Here is a 17,543-nt window from a genome sequence, read left to right on the forward strand (position 1 = left end):
AGAGTCCGGTCAAGTCACGAGTCTTTAGACTAGAGTCCAAGTCAGGTCACAAGTCTTTAGGCTAGAGTCCAAGTCAAGTCACAAGTCTTTAGGCTAGAGTCCAAGTCAAGTCACGAGTCCTTAGGCTAGAGTCCGAGTCAAGTCACGAGTCTTTAGACTAGAGTCCAAGTCAAGTCACAAGTCTTTAGGCTAGAGTCCGAGTCATGTCACGAGTCTTTAGACTAGAGTCCAAGTCAAGTCACAAGTCTTTAGGCTAAAGTCCAAGTCAAGTCACAAGTCTTTAGGCTAGAGTCCAAGTCAAGTCACGAGTCTTTAGGCTAGAGTCCGAGTCAAGTCACGAGTCTTTAGACTAGAGTCCAAGTCAAGTCACAAGTCTTTAGGCTAGAGTCCGAGTCAAGTCACAAGTCTTTAGGCTAGAGTCCAAGTCAAGTCAATCTAATATACACAAAACATATATTGGAAATGTAGCGTAGAAATAAACAAATAATATGTAAGTTCAGATAAAAAACAACAACAGATTAGCAACTGTATTTTGCTGTTTTACTTAGTGCCTTTACTTTCCTAGTCATTGTGCAAATTAATGTAATTTCCATAACAAGAAGGTACCAGTTAAAAGCTTAAACTGATACGTTTTGTTTTCATTGCAAAACAAAAGCTCAAGATAAATCACAACACAGCGGCCAAAGTCCAAAACACAGCAAAAAAAATTATAACCACTGCTTACCTTAGCTTATGTTCTTCCAAATGCTATTAAATGTATAACCGTGTGTCCCATTAGGAATATAATCCGTTATTTTGTAAATGTGCTTATTAAAAATCTCCAAACTTTTCCCAGTTGTGAAATAAAACACTAACTCGTTAGAAAGCCAATCAAGTGTTTCATTGACACATCATCTGTGTGACGCAAACTGAATAAATGCAAATAACAGCATTACTTACTAAAAATTAAAATCAGAAGGTCTGATTGGTTCAGAAAGCGCTCTTTCAACCATTAACGCCAATTTTGTAGGAGCGTTCTATTCACCCCAGTTGTTCCTGTGAAGTGCACTACGTAGGGTATTCCACCATTTAAAGTGAGATTCCAATCCAAAGGTGATGAAAATGTGCAAATGAAGTGAACTTCAAACTGTGTAGGGAGTAGGGAGTGATGCTTCATCACTACGCCGGAAGCTGACTGTAACATTTGCCCATTGCGTGCGTTGCGGGTTAAAACGACCGGAGCGTTATTAGAGAGCAGAATATTTATAATAATAATAATAATATATATATATATATATATATATATATATATATATATAATTGTCACACTTAACTAATGTTAACACATGCTGACGCTATTGCGTACGAGTAATTTTTTTGCGAGTCATGAGTCAGAGTCTGAAAAGAGTCTGAGTTGAGTCTGAAGTCGCTGTGTGTGCGACTTGCGTGCGTCGCAGACTCGTGTCTCCATCAATTAATATCTGCCTTTTTTCTTGTGTTTAATTTTTTACAGATGCTCTCAAAATGATTTGCAGCTTCACACTGCTGGGTTTAAATAAATGCTAATGGCATTCAGTCTGTTCTTTATTTTAATCCTTCAGTATAAACACCCAAAATTGGATATTCATAACAGAAAACATGCAGAGTGGATTTGCCATTATTCACATTTGCACTTTTGTTACCGAAGTGTTTGTGGGTGATTTTACAAATGCAAATTCTTAGTAAATCAACCCCATAATATTATTATATTAATTACTTTAGCTGCTTCAGTTGTGTGTGTGTGTTTTCTTTCATAAGCTACTATTATAGCATATTATATTCTTTTTCTATCGTAGAAACCCCCAAAATATCCTTAAACAGTATTAGGGTTGAGTTATTTTTGTAGAATCAGTCCAGCCAGTTTTATATTAGTGCTAATACCCTTTTACATTTTCCAGACACTCTTATCTGGGGCGACTTACAGAAGTGCTTCCTCAACATTTCCTTACCTTAGTTTAAGTATAAAACAGTCCAAGAACACAAATCTGCTGAAACCCTATAGGTTTTTTTGGTAAATATAGGGGATTAGTAAGTGTGTGTGAGTTTCAGTTTACATTTACCCTTTTCGCATTTAGCGGACGCCTTTATCCAAAGCGACTTACATTACAGTTACAGTATACAGTCTGAGCAACTGAAGGTTAAGAGCCTTGCTCAAGAGCCCAACAGCACCTTCAGAGACTATAACAATGTTTTTTTTTTTACATATTACATGGGTTTTCATTTGGTACTTTTAACCCCCCCCCCCACACACACATACATGCACGCATCAACACACCCACACACCTTTCAAGCTAAGAATTCATCGACTGTTCTTCATTGCCCAGTGTTCCCAAGTGGCCCTGGACCTACTTTGACTCTGATCTGGGTGTAGTAGTTATCAGAATAGAATGGATGAATAAATCATTACACTAATACCTCATCAAGGCAAACAAGGACTGAACAGGCATGTGCCGTTGGGTTGTAATCAACGCAGTCACTTGAGTGCAGGAGCAAACACATTCTCTGTTACACTACACTCATATTTCATGTGATGTTGAAATGTTAAGTCAGTGAGGGCATCTACATCTGCGAAAAATAAACCACTAAGAGAATACAAATACACAGTATTAACAGGAAGGCAGATCTTACATGTGCATGGAATGCATTTTCAGTAGACGCTAGTGTGTAAAATGTGGCAGTTCAGATGAATACATTCCTGACATCTGTACCATGTAAATGTAACTACTGTCATTGTGCAAATTGCACATCAATTAATATCTGCCTTTTTTCCTGTGTTAAATTTTTTACAGATGCTCTCAAAAGGATTTGCAGCTTCACATTGCTGGTTCTAAATAAATGCTAATGGCATTCAGTCTGTTCTTTATTTTAATCCTTCAGTATAAACACCCAAAATTGGATATTCATAACAGAAAACATGCAGAGTGGATTTGCCATTATTCACATTTGCACTTTTGTTACCGAAGCGTCTGTGGGTGATTTTACAAATACAAATTCTTAGTAAATCAACCCCATAGTATTATTATATTATTTACTTTAGCTGCTCCAGTTGTGTGTGTGTGTGTTCTTAAACAGTATTAGGGTTGAGTTATTTTTGTAGAATCAGTCCAGCCAGTTTTTTATTAGTGCTAATACCCTTTTACATTTTCCAGACACTCTTATCTGGGGCGACTTACAGAAGTGCTTCCTCAACATGTTCTTACCTTAGTTTAAGTATAAAACAGTCCAAGAACACAAATCTGCTGAAACCCTATAGGTTTTTTGGGAAATACAGGGGATTAGTAAGTCTGTGTTAGTTTTAGTTTACATTTACCCTTTCCGCATTTACCAGCCTTCTGATTACGAGTCCAGTACCCTATCCCAGAGTTGTTGTTTTTTTTATTTTGTTTATGCATTCTCTCCCCTTTTTCTCCCTTTTTAGCGTGTCCCATTGCCCGATTGCATCATGCTTCCTTTCCACCAATGCCGATCCCTGATCTGATTGAAGAGAACGAAGCTAACCCACGCCCCCTCCGACACGTGGGCAGCATGCCGTATGCATCTTATCACCTACACTTTGACAGTGCAGTGCAGCTCAGCACTGTGTACGAAGAGACACACCCTGAGACCCCTCTTTTCTCATCTCTGTGCAGGCGCCATCAATCAGCCAGCAGAGGTCGTAATTGCATTAGTTATGAGATAGAGACCCCATCCGGCTTAGTCCCGCCCATATGAACAACAGGCCAATCGTTGTTCATGTGGCCGCTCAGCCTAGCCGGCATGCAGAGCTGAGATTCGATACGATGTATTCGAGATCCAAGCTCTGGTTCCAGTGTGTTTTTACTGCTGCGCCACCTGATCGGCCTATCCCAGTGTTTTTTTGGACAACTCAAACAACCCAATCAACCCTCACACAGACGCTGTTGCGAAAGCTCTTGGCAAGCTAAAATAATATAAATAACGTTATGCACATCATACATACGATGTATTTTTGCTAATTGAAATAATGAAAGCCCAATATTATTCAATGCGACGACTGAACATATTCTGCAAGCACATTATAGAAATTCAACTAGTCGTAAATCGTAAACGGGACTTGCTTTTGATGTAGATAAGAGTAGAGGCAAAAGTACATGAACTGCTAAGTTTGCTGGTTCAGGATACTCTGCTTTGACTGACAGAAAACTCAGGGGAGATAACTTTTAGCTCTACGGGCAGAATGGTTCTGACTACCGCTCTGTGGTAATAGCCAGTTTAATTAAGTCTCCCACCTGTAAGGATGGAGTTTATTTAAAACCGCAGCATTCATTAATTACAGCAAAAACAGAGAGATGACTGAGGAGAGAAACTTAGAAAGTGCACAAGCTTCGCTTCATACAAATCGACTCCTGAATCACTTATTGCAATATTGTGAACAGAGCATCTCCCACTATACACCTCTCAAAAAGGCACACACACATGTCCTATAACAGCCATCATTGTTTTTGACACCGATTTATCTTCACTGTTAGCCTTATTTTAAAGTTTTGCTAGCCAACGGACAGACTGAACTGGATAACATTAAACATGCGTGTGTGCGTGGTCAGCGAGACTAATCAAAAATGTCTCCTGTGGGTGAAAAATGAATTGCTTTAGTTTTAGAAGTAAAAAAAATCTGTAATCCCCTGCCTTAACCACTAGGCTATGGCTTGCCCAGTTTAGATGCCCAGTAAAGAGCTGTTGTCTCTCCATAATCAATATACACTGATCAACCATAACATTAAAACCACCTCCTTGTTTCTACACTCACTGTCCATTTTATCAGCTCCACTTACCATAAAGAAGCACTTTGTAGTTCTACAATTATTGACTGTAGTCCATCTGTTTCTCTACATACCTTTATAACCTGCTTTCACCCTGTTCTTCAATGGTCAGGACCCCCACAGGACCACCACAGAGTAGGTATTATTTAGGTGGTGGATTATTCTCAGCACTGCAGTGACACTGACATGGTGGTGGTGTGTTAGTGTGTGTTGTGCTGCTATGAGTGGATAAAACACAGCAGCACTGCTGGAGTTTTTAAATACTGTGTCCACTCACGGTCCACTCTATTAGACACTCCTACCTGGTTGGTCCCTTGTAGATGTCAGAGACGATTGCTCATCTGTTGCTGCTGTTTGAGTTGGTCATCTTCTAGACCTTCATCAGTGGTCACAGGACGCTGCCCACAGGGCGCTGTTGGCTGGATGTTTTTGGTTGGTGGACTATTCTCAGTCCAGCAGTGACAGTGAGGTGTTTAAAAACTCCATCAGCACTGCTGTGTCTGATACACTCATACCAGCACAACACACACTAACACACCACCACCATGTCATTGTCACTGCAGTGCTGAGAATGATCCACCACCTAAATAATACCTGCTCTGTCGTGGTCCTGTGGGGGTCCTGACCATTGAAGAACAGGGTGAAAGCAGGCTAAAAAGGTATGTAGGGAAACATATGGACTACAGTCAGTAATTGTAGAACTACAAAGTGCTGCTATATGGTAAGTGGAGCTGACAAAATGGACAGTGAGTATAGAAACAAGGAGGGGGCTTTAATGTTATGGCTGATCAGTGTATAAAAGGACGGTCACATAAAAGCCAAATTACATGTCATTTACTCATTACCCCATCTCAGATGCTAACACAGTTATTATTCTCATACTAATGAGTGCGTAAATATATGTGAAATACCCTGTCATTATTTAATTCATCAACTAACAGATGGTTTTCTGTCTGGTTTTATACAAGACTTGTAAGCAAGAGTCTGTTTAAAAACCTTGTGCCACCTCTGTCAGAAAAGCAATTATGTCTAACGGTTTTACCTTTAATTTAAACGAGATTATATTACAGGGGCGTGAAAATGGAGAGCTGTTCAGAACGAACACGAGTGCTCCGCTTTTTGTCAATCCCTGAGGTTCTGAGGGTTGGAGAGAGGATATAATGGAACTCTGGCAGCATTCAGAGAGCTGATCTTTCACTAACATGCACCACTTGACCAGAAATTGTTGAAAAAGTGACAGCTGGGATAACAGTGAAGAAATGACTAAAAACTTGTGACCAGCAGAGACAATTATGAGCTTCCCTTGGGTGGGTGAGTCGAAACAAAGTCCATTTCCACAACCAATCATTGCTGGATTCTCATTCTAATCAAGAGGCTGAGCAGGCTAAGTTATGCAAGCCTATTAACAAGCCCTGGACTTTCTGTCTCACTTCCTTTGGGACGACCCAGACAAACCTGCTTCTGTTGTTCAATCACTGTGTGAGAAATTTGTAAATTTTTACCAAGTGTAGAAAAGCAATTAGTTATAGTGTAAGCCAGGGGTGTCAAACAAATCAGATTTGGCCCGCCACGTCATTTTATGTGGCGCGCGAGAGCTTAAAAGACGTTTGATTGTTGTGATGGTTCGAGTAGTTACAGAGACTTACTTATGCCTTTAAGCGCCAACTTTTGACATCGTAGTCATGGCAACTAACTTCGACCTTTGCTTTAACGTTTTAGCGGCAAAAGAACGCGGGGTAAAGTCAGTAGCGTAAACAATAATAAATAGAAGTTAATTCTCTTGTAATCCAATACAGAAGCATTGTCTGTTAGTTATAGACATTTATATTCTCAGTTGTTTGTAAATGTTTAGCGAGTATGTTACAGCGTTTCAGTTACGAATTTACCGTAATTCCGTAATTAAATACGCTTATTACCGTTACTATAGCAATTAGTATTTTTACACAAAATGCGAACTCGTTAGCACTATTCTACGTTTGGTTACATTTCATATTGTACTACATGTAACACTTAACTACAGCTATGTGCATGTACTGTAATAAGTTTTTTATAGTTTTTATTTTGTAGTTTTACTACATTCTGATGCACACAGTGTACAGTTGGAAAGCAAATAAAACCGACCTAGGTGTATTTTGGAGGGAGTTGGCTGTCTGTCTAGCTGAGAAAGGGGGAAAAACTCTTAGCGAGGGCAGAACAATTGTCTTAAAATACACTGTAAAATCGTACATAAAATGCATCTCTCACAATGCATGCCGATTTTGTGACCTGCAAAGTGATCGCATCCCACCACTAGATGATGTTTAGAAATATTTAGAAATTGTACAAGGAAGCTAATTTAATGAAAGATGGGAGAGTGAATACAAGTTTGTGCTTCAAGAAGAAAAACTGGTATGTCTCTTGTGTTATGAGGCCGTGTCTGTGGTAAAGGAGTACAACATAAATGTAAATGTACATTATAAATATACAGTATAAATTTTACATTTTGACATCAAACACAGAATTTAGCTTCCAAGAAAGACAACAAATTGTCCAAGACTTAAAAGGCAGACTGCAATCACAGCAGGATACGTTACAATCAGCCATTTGAGAGCCACCATAATGCAGATGTGGCCCTCTGTGAAAATGAGGGTGTGTTCGAAAACCTAGTGCGCTCTCTACATACACATGTATCCTACGTGCGCTCCCGAGAAGGAGACTGTTTGAAATCCTAGATGCTTTAATATGCTCACTAGTAAGGTATCTTAAAATTTTAACGCTATTTTGACTCGAGAACAAGGGAGCATCCGATGCTGCCTTAGCAGTGAAGGCAATTCCCAGCATTCAGTGCGGCACAACTTTTCTCACAGAAAAATAAAAATCATGGCAGACTGTGCGGAGAAACGTACAGAGTTATTTTCAAACTTAAATGAATTATAATTTTTCATTTGTATAAACTTGTACAAGTGTATTTATTTGCAAATTCAGCGAATGTAACCGTTTTCGGCACACGAAGGGAGATGTTAGTTGAGATGCTAGCGCGTTGTACCACCCCATCCCATTGGTTTGAATGGCATGAAGCTAACTGTGTTAGCTTAGTTAGCGAAAACTGATGGAATCTCTGTCTAAGTAGTGCATTCGAATAACCTGACTTATAAGTCAATGGCTTATTAGAATCCTCTCTACTGAGGCAGCTGCCTATGTAGACAGTAAGGCAGCACACTAGGTTTTTGAACACACCCTGAGTTTGTTCGCTCGTGTAAGCTGTCTAAATGTTAGTATGCTAAAATATATTTTCTGGTATCTGGTTATTCTTTAGAATAATAATTATTATCCAAATAATTCTGAACTGATTATTAATGTGTTCATAGCAAGATATAAATTGCACCTCCATTAATGCATAAACATAAGAAAAAGGGTCACATAAAAGGTCCATTACATATTTCATATTCCATTTTATTTGCTTGCATTGGCAATTAGCTGAAGCTGGTTTTGCAGCTGTTTTTTTTTTTTTTAGAAAACTGCATATAAATCAACCATGCCTGAGTTCCAAATTGTTGCCAGGTCCTTGTTTTTCCTGCTAAATTAAGGTAAGTGGTAACCACTGCCACAGGTAGAAAAAAAAATCAGAAACAGTTGGGACAGTATGGAAAATGCAAATAAAATAAAAATGCAGAGTTCCTTACATTTACTTTGACTTTTATTTGATTGCAGACAGGATGAACCTGAGATATTTCATGTTCATTTCATTTATTAATAAACATCCATTTCTGCATTTCAGGCCTGCAACACATTACAAAAAGGTTGGGACAGAAAAGCATTTACCACTTTGTAATGTTGCCATTCTTTTTCACCACACTTAAAAGTCGTTTTGGCACCGAGGAGACCAAGTGATTTAGTGTTTCAGCTTTTATTTTGTCTCATTCTTCCTGCAAACACGTCTTAAGATGTGCAACAGTACAGGGTCATCATTGTCACATTTTTCCTTTCAAAATTTTCCACACATTATCTATTGGGGACAGGTCAGAACTGCAGGCAGCCCAGTCCAGTACCCGTACCCTTTTCTTCCACAGCCGTGCCTTTGTAATGTGTGCAACATGTGGTTATCCATTGTCTTGTTGAAAAATGCATGGATGTACCTGAAAAAGATGACGTCTTGAAGGCAGCACATGTTGTTCTCAATCTCAATGTATTTTTTTGCATTAATGCTGCCATCACAGAAGTGTATATGATCTTTGCCAAGGGCACTGACACAGCCCCAAAAATGACAGACCTTGGTTTTTGGACTTGTTGCTGATAACAGTCTGGATGGTCTGGAGCACACGGCGTCCATTTTTTCTAAAAAAAAAAAGACCTGGAACGCTGATTCGTCTGACCACAATACACATTTCCACTGTGTGATGGTCCATCCTAGATGCCTCCGAGCCCAGAGAAGTCGATGCCGCTTCTGGACATGGTTATCATAAGGCTTCTTTTTTGTACAGTAAAGTGTTAAGTGGCATTTGTGCATGTAACTCCGTATTGTAGTGCTTGACAAAGGTTTGCTAAAGTAATCCCTCACCCATGTGGTTATATCAGCTGTTGTTGAGTGGTGGTTCTTGATGCAGTGCCGTCTGAGGGATCGAATATCACGGGCATTCAGCTTAAGCTTGCGTCCTTGGCCTATACGCACTGAAATTCCTTCCGATTCCTTGAATCGATTAATGATATTATGCACTGTAGAGGGAGAAATATGCAAATCCCTTCCAGTCTTTCTTTGAGGTTCATTGTTTTTAAATATTTCAATAATTTTCTCACACATTTGTTGACAGACTGGAGATCCTCTGATCATCTTTACTTATCAAAGACTCAGCCTTTCCTAGATGCTGCTTTTGTACTAAACCATGATTACAATCACCTGTTAACATCACCTGTTTAGCTAATTGATCCACTGATTTTTAAAATGTATTTACATGTTTGGGGAAAACTATGCTATTGTATCTGATATTATGACTTGAATGAAACACAGGACACATTTTTATACAAAATTAATCCAGAAATTAGTCCTGTAATTTTAATTAATTGTATTACTATTAAGCTTTTTCTATATACTAATGCTTTTGTCTTCTTTCCTTTAGCAGCGGATGAGCTGGGCATCGAGTTTATGGGTAAGAAAAATATTTCTGATAATTGCTATTTAATGCATGATGTTTTTATTATAATACAGTAGACCCTTGAGTTACAAATGGTTTACCATACGAAAATTTTGGGTTACGAATGATATTTTTCAGCTTAACGTACGAACAAATTTCGGATTATGAACCAAAATTCGCGAAACACGTGACATCACGAACAAGTTGACTCCAGCCGTCTCTTTCCCTCTCTCTCTCTCTCTCTCTCTATATATATATATATACAGTATATATACTGTATATATATATATATATTTAGATATATATTTAAATATATATACATTGAGCGAACATTCGAACAGCGGACAGTGTTTTTCCAGTGTTTTCTTTATATTTTGTAAAATTTAATATTAAAATGTCCCCAGAGAAGATGAAGAGAAAGCACAGTTTTTTTGTTGTTGTATAATTACTCCTGCCAGTAGATGTCACTGTGTATCAGACAGAGGAGACAGTGAGTGAGAGAGAAGAAGGAAGTTTTTCTTTCATGAAATTACACCTACAAAATACAACGTTATTGAAATAAAGAAGGAAATAATAGAGAAATATGAGAGTTATTGTTGTTTTTAGTAGATACATTTTATAAAAAAAAAAGAGAAGGAAATGTATTATGGTGTATGGTAGAGCACACGTACTGTACTGAAATGTGATGTGTGTTTTTATGTACAGTACTGCTGTGTATTGTTGTTTATTATTGTTTATTACAGGAATGTCTATTCTATAATTTAAGATTTAAGGGCAAATATACTTGTATTTATAACAAAAAAGACCACTTAAGACATTAGAAAGGTTCGGTAAGGGGGTGGTTTGGGAGGTCTGGCACGGATTAATTCTATTTACATTATTTCTTATGGGAAAAATAGGTTTAACTAACGAACATTTTGACTTAAGAACAGCCCTTTGGAACCAATTAAATTTGTAAGTCAAGGGTCCGCTGTGCTTAAAACTGTACAGAATGCTTTTTTTTTAGAAGGTTTGGTAATCGCTATATAGCAGTGCCGTAAATTACAGGGTGCAAAGCCAGGTGCAACTGTGTTATTTAAACTACAGGCTCAGTCAAGCACCATTCAGCCGTACTCTAACCATGTGCTTGCCCAACAAACTGGTACTGTTCATAACAGCAGGGGAGTGAGGAAGCGTACCATCATTCCCCCCTACTGAGATTGTTTACAGTAGTATTTTAGAAGAATTCCAACAACAGACTACACACAACTTGGCAAAGATGTATTTGGAAAATTATTCTTTTTTAGAGTTATTACGCTAGCAAAAGATAAGATAAGATAGCCTTTTATTATCCCACAGTGGGAAATTTGTAACGTTACAGCTTTTAAAAATATACAGATATAAAAAGTTTTGTACATATATTAACAGAAGAAATGTGAGAAATGTAAGCATAGATAAAAAATTATAAGGGGTATATAAAAAAGATATAATAAATACAAAAAAAAACAAATTACAAAAGAAAAGAAATACAGTCTTTAAAAAGCAGAAGACATATATTGCACTGTTTTATAAAGTGAACTGTACATAGTCTGACAAGTAGTGCACATGATTAGAAAAAGTATTGCATGGCTGCTCAGGTGGCGCAGCGGTAAAAGCACACGCTGTTCACCAGAGCTGAGATCTCAAAATACATTGTATCGAATCTCAGCTCTGCCTTGCCGGCTGAGGCTGAGCGGCCACATGAACAACGATTGGCCTGTTGTTCCGATAAGGGGCGGTACTAAGCCGGATAGGGACTCTCTCTCAGACTAGTGCGATTACGACCTTTGCTGGCTGGTTGGTGGCGCCTGCACGGAGATGGGGAAGGAGTGCGGTAGGGGGTGTGGCCCTCACACAGCTAGGCTGCACTGCACTCGTCAAAGTGTAGGTGATAAGATGCATACTGCATGCTGCCCATGTGTCGGAGGGGGCGTGGGTTAGCTTCGTTCCCCGCAATCCTCAATCAGAGCGGGGATCGGCATTGGTGGAGAGGGAGAATGACGCAATCGGGCAATTAAAAAAGGGAGAAAAAGGGGAGAAAATGCATAAAGAAAATATATAAAAAATAAAAAGTATTGCACATGGAATAGTACAGAGTATGACAAGTATTGCACATAACTCAAAAAAATGTATTGCACGTTGTTAAGGTTTAATTGAAATTAAAATTAGTGCAAATATAAAACCATATGAGTTATTGTGATGGTGATTGACTGCGCTTGGGGCGGTGCTGGTTATGTAGCCTTACAGCAGAAGGAAGAAAGGAGCTGCGGTATCTCTCCTTCGAGCAACATGGGTGAAGAAGCCTGTCGCTGCCCAGTGCTGCCACAGTCTTTTGCAGTGGGTGATCGGTGTTCTCCATTAAGGATGAAAGCTTGGCCATCATCCTTCTCTCCCCCACTGCTTCCACCGAGTCCAGGTTGCAGCCCAGGACAGAACTCGCCTTTCTGATCAGTTAATTCAGTTTCTTCCTGTCTGCTGTAGTAATGCCGCTACCCCAGCAGACAACTCCATAAAAAATGGCTGATGCCACCACTGAGTAATAGAAAGAACTTGTATACCAAAGACCGGAGCCTCCTCAATAAATAAGGTCTGCTCTGGCCCTTCTTGTACAAGGCCTGTCTGTGTGTTGCTAGTCCAGTCCAGTTTATTGTTAAGGTGAACACCCAGGTACCTATAGGAGTTGACAATCTTGATATTCCGTCCCTGGATGTTTACCGGTTTTAATGGATGTAGTTTAGTTCTTCGAAAGTCCACCACCAGCTCTTTTGTCTTGCTCGTGTTGATTTTTTTTCTCCCCTTTTTCTCCCTCTTAGCGTGTCCAATTGCCCAATTGCATCATGTTTCCTCTCTGCCTATGCCGATCCCTGCTCTGACTGAGGAGATCGAAACTAACCCACGTCCCCTCCGACACGTGGGCAGCAAGCCGTATGCATCTTATCACCCACACACTGACGAGTGTTGTGTCACCTAGCGTTGAGCACTCTTTCCTCATCCCTGTGTAGGCGCCTCTAATCAGCCAGCAGAGGTCGTAATTCCACCAGTCTGACAGAGAGAGACCCATATACGGCTTAGTCCTGCCCATCTGAACAACAGGCCAATCGTTGTTCATTTAGCTACTCAGCCTCAGCCGGCAAGGCAGAGCTGAGATTCGATACGATGTATTCGAGTTCCCAGCTCTGGTTGCAGCGTGTTTTTACTGCTGCGCCACCTGAGCGGCACTGGTGTTGATTTGAAGGTAATTCTGTCCACACCAGTCTACAAAGTTCTTGGTGAGTTCTCTATACTCACTGTCGTCCCCATCCAGGATGTAGCCAACAACAGCGGAGTCATCGGAGAACTTCTGTAGATGGCAGGTTGCTGTATTGTAGGTGGAGTCCGTGGTGTAGAGGGTGAAGATAAATGGGGCCAGGACTGTCCTTTGTGGAACCCCAGTGCTGCAGAGGATTGTGTCCGAAACACAGTCTTTAAGCCGCACATACTGTGGTCTATTTGTTAAATAGTCCATTGTCCATGTGGACCGCTTTTGGTTCAGATCTAAAGCACTAGGAATGAAGTGTACAGAATACGTGTTATTTGTGCTCACAAAATACAGAAAAAGAAAAAAAGCTTATATCTCTTGATGCATGCTCAATAATCCAGGTACACAAATCCACAAAGTTGAATCAGTTCATCTGGACACAAGTTTGTTGTAGAGATATGTTTCACCACTCAATCCAAGTGACTTCTTCAGTCTGAGCTGGTGGTGAATACCCCAACCTTATATGCAGTCCATTTGCATAACGACTGATCACCGCCCATTGCATAACAATGAAACTGATGATCAGGTCCATATGAAATCACAATGACCATTAATTACAATGGCCATGTGTGCCTTTCACATTGGGGTATAGCTCCTATTACGGGGTTGTAAGATGGTAAGAGATGTACTCTCAGGCCCCTCCCCAGGTTCAGAGATACAAATACTGTATGTTGGCTGCTATGTTACATAAATCAATGGTAATGCAGCAACACACCAGGAATGCCATATTTTGCTGAATGGATTTGGACAGCTGTATTAAAACTACAAGGTGACCCACCTCCTTAGGGACATAGATGAACTGTTATTCAGGATTGATTTTTAGAATTGACTTTTTTTTAACTTAGTGAACTTAGATATTTAATCTCAAGCTTTATAGATTTATGTGCTGGTAAACAAAAATAAAGAATTAGAGCATAAGTCTTTTTTTTTTAGTCATTGGATTAGTCCGGTGTTTTGCGATCTGTGGGCTGCAGCCCTTATTTTTTTCACTGCAGGAATCCCTAATGTAGAGTTTAATATACTGTAACAGTGATTGTATGAAGTACCCCAGAGCCTGTGTGGCTATATTTATTACAGTAGCAAGATGGTTTCTTATGCAATGGCATCATTATTTTCAGCCCTGGTTTCAAATTATTAACCCAGATAATTGCTCAACATGTGTCTTTGAGAGTAACTGTTAAAGCTCTATGGGTGTTCCTGTGTTGCTGTGGTATCCGGCACCAAGATGTTAGCAGCAGATCCTTTAACTCCTGTAAGTTGCGAGGTGGGGCCTCCTTGGATCGGACTTGTTTGTCCAGCAGATCCCACAGATGCTCGATTGGATTGAGATCTGGGGAATTTGAAGGCCAAGTCAACACCTCAAACTCGTTGATGTGCTCCTCAAACCATTCCTGAAGCATTTTTGCTTTGTGGCAGGGCGCATTATCCTGCTGAAAAAGGCCACAGCCATCAGTGAATACTGTTTCCATGAAAGGATCTACAGTAGCAAGACGGTTTCTTATGCAATGTCATCATTATTTTCAGCCCCTTTGAATTATGAACCCAGATAATTGCTGAACATGTGTATTTGAGAGTAACTGGTAAAGCTATAGGTGTGTTCCTTACTGAGGTTGCACATTATGCACTTGTGATTCCAAATATCACAAAGCCATAGGAATAATTGGCAGCTTTTACTTACAAAATTAATGCCTAGTTCACACTACACGACTTTTTCCCCTGATTTTCGCTCGCCGACTGGTTGCCGCTAGATGTGGCAGCTCGGAGGCAACTCAGCGTTCACTCGGGCATCAAAACTCGGCTTTCGATTGCTATGTCAACTACTCAATGACTTAATCCAAACAACTCAAGAAAAATATCTAGCATGTTAAATATCTGGATCTGTCGCCGACTCAAAATCGTGTAGTGTGAAAGGCATTGCGAGCAGGTTGTGAGTGGCAGCGAGCGCTATTTGGAACTACAGCCAATGAGAACGCGGTACGGGGTGAGGGGAAACCCGGGAGAGGAGTTGTAAAAACGACTTATGCCAGGTTCACACTACACGACTTTCCAAGTCGTCAGGTCGCTGTACAGTTCACACTACACAACTGGATCTTTTGTAATCGGGAGTCTTTCAAGTCGGTGTGGCTTTCACACTACACGACTGATCGGTGATAGGGGGTTTCACACTACACAATCTATCACCAACTGGAACCTATACCACATCTAAAAATGCACGTCAACAAGTAGCAAACGATCAAAGTTTGTGCGCTGATGTGCAGCGTAAAAATAAGTAGGAGAATAAGAACAGCATGAATTGTTCTATAGTGAGTTGGAGGCTAATAAATATTTTTTGCAATGCAGCGTTGGTGTTATGTTTTGTAGAGAATGATAAGGTCAGAAATACTGTAAAACTGGTGTGTATGCTGATGTATTCTGATATAAACTATATTATGCCCCTACCCCACTTTTTTACAACTCCTCCCCTGCGTTTCCTCTCACACCGTATTTTGCGTTCTCATTGGCAGTTCGACATAGCACTCATTGCCAGTTGGGCAACTCAGATCCAGATATTTAGCAAGCTAGATATCTCTCTTATGCCTAGTTCACACTATACGATTTTTGCCCTGGTTTTCGCTCAGCGGCACTAGATTTGCCGGCTCGGGAGCAACTCGGCGTTCGCTCGGTGATCTAAACTCTGCTCTCAATCGCTATGTGTGAACTACTCAACTACTCGATCTGAGCGGCTCGCAGAGCACCCAGCGACTGAGGAGAGATTTCTAGCATGTTGAATATCTGGATCAGTCGGTTGCGACTGGCAATGAGTGCGGTGAGGGGGATAATATATTTTCTATCAGAATTCATCGGCACACACACAAGCTTTACAATATTTGTGAACTTATCATCCACGACAAACCATAATACCAACACTGCATTACAAAAAAATATTTATTAACCTCCAACTCACTACAAAACAGAACAATCCCTGCTGGTCGCGTTGCCAAATCCACTCTGATTCATTTATATTTTCTCCTTGATTTTATGCTGCAAACTTTAATCGCTCGCTACTTGTTGACGTGCATTTTTGGATGTGGTATCATTAAACTCCTCTTCACTTCTCACGTTTGTTTTCATGACAAAATGTAGTTTGGGAGACCAGAGAATCTCGTCTGCGATTCCAGTTGGTGATAGATCGTGTAGTGTGTGACCCTCTATCGCCGATCAGTCGTGTAGTGTGAAAGCCACACCGACTTGAAAGACTCCCGATTACACTCCCGATTACACTACATGACTGGATCTCTATCCAGTCATGTAGTGTGAACTGTACAGCGACCTGACGACTTGGAAGGCCGTGTAGTGTGAACCTGGCATTAGCCGCTCTGATTGAGTTGTTGAATAGTTCACACATAGTGATCGAGAGCCGAGTTTCGATCGCCGAGCGAATGCCAAGTTGCTCCCAAACCGGCAAATCTAGGCATTAAAAGACTCCCAATTGCAAGAGATCCAGTTGTGTAGTGTGAAAGTCATGTAGTGTGAACTTGACATAAATCGCCTCACAAGTTAAGCAGTGTCAACAAACAATAGCCAAAATTGCACTAAAAGGATTTTTAAAGCAGACATTATTTCACTTCTTGATACCAGTCATTTCCAGTTTTTACCCAAGCAGTCCACACACATCTGCACCACCCACACTCTGTCACTTACCTGACAGCTGAGAAATATTCAGTTAATGAATTCAGTAAAGTTTTCTGTTAGCTCAGGTTCACACTCCACTTCAAACAGGGGGGGGGGGGCCTGGAGAAGACAAAAGCAGACACGTATTACTGTTCACTGATTTTAATCATGATCTTAAATGAGTCTGGTCACAAGCGTTATTTAGTATGTGAAACAGACACTCAGACAAACACACAGACGAGAACGAAATAAGATCCCCAGCCTTACAAACCATATCTACAGATATACTACTGACTGACTGACACACTGTCCCCCTAAGCATAAACATGACCTTCCTTCGGCAGAAGACATGATTGGATTGATTGCATGTCCTTTGTTGTTAAGGTCAAAATGAATAACATGCATGCAAATAAATAACGTGCATATATAAATATATATATAAAATATATATATACACACACACACACTGACCAGGCATAACATTATGACCACTGACAGGTGAAGTGAATAACACTGATTATCTCTTCATCCTGGCACCTTTTAGTGGGTTGGATATATTAGGCAGCAAGTGAACATTTTATCCTCAAAGTTGATGTGTTAGAAGCAGGAAAAATGAGCAAGTGTAAGGATTTGAGCGAGTTTGACAAGGGCCAAATTGTGATGACTAGACGA

The 17,543-nt window shown here is 40.1% G+C and overlaps 1 protein-coding gene across 1 annotated transcript in view; it reads left to right on the forward strand.

Moving 5' to 3' along the window:
• nrg3b (neuregulin 3b) overlaps positions 1-17,543 on the forward strand; it is a 362,708-nt gene that overhangs the window by 316,024 nt on the left and 29,141 nt on the right. The window contains exon 4 of the mRNA XM_063003063.1: positions 9,890-9,919. Coding sequence (XP_062859133.1) covers positions 9,890-9,919 — 30 coding nt within the window. The remainder of the gene's footprint in view (positions 1-9,889; positions 9,920-17,543) is intronic.

This window comes from Trichomycterus rosablanca, chromosome 10 (assembly GCF_030014385.1).
Source record: "Trichomycterus rosablanca isolate fTriRos1 chromosome 10, fTriRos1.hap1, whole genome shotgun sequence".
In the NCBI taxonomy this organism is placed as follows: Eukaryota; Metazoa; Chordata; class Actinopteri; order Siluriformes; family Trichomycteridae; genus Trichomycterus; species Trichomycterus rosablanca.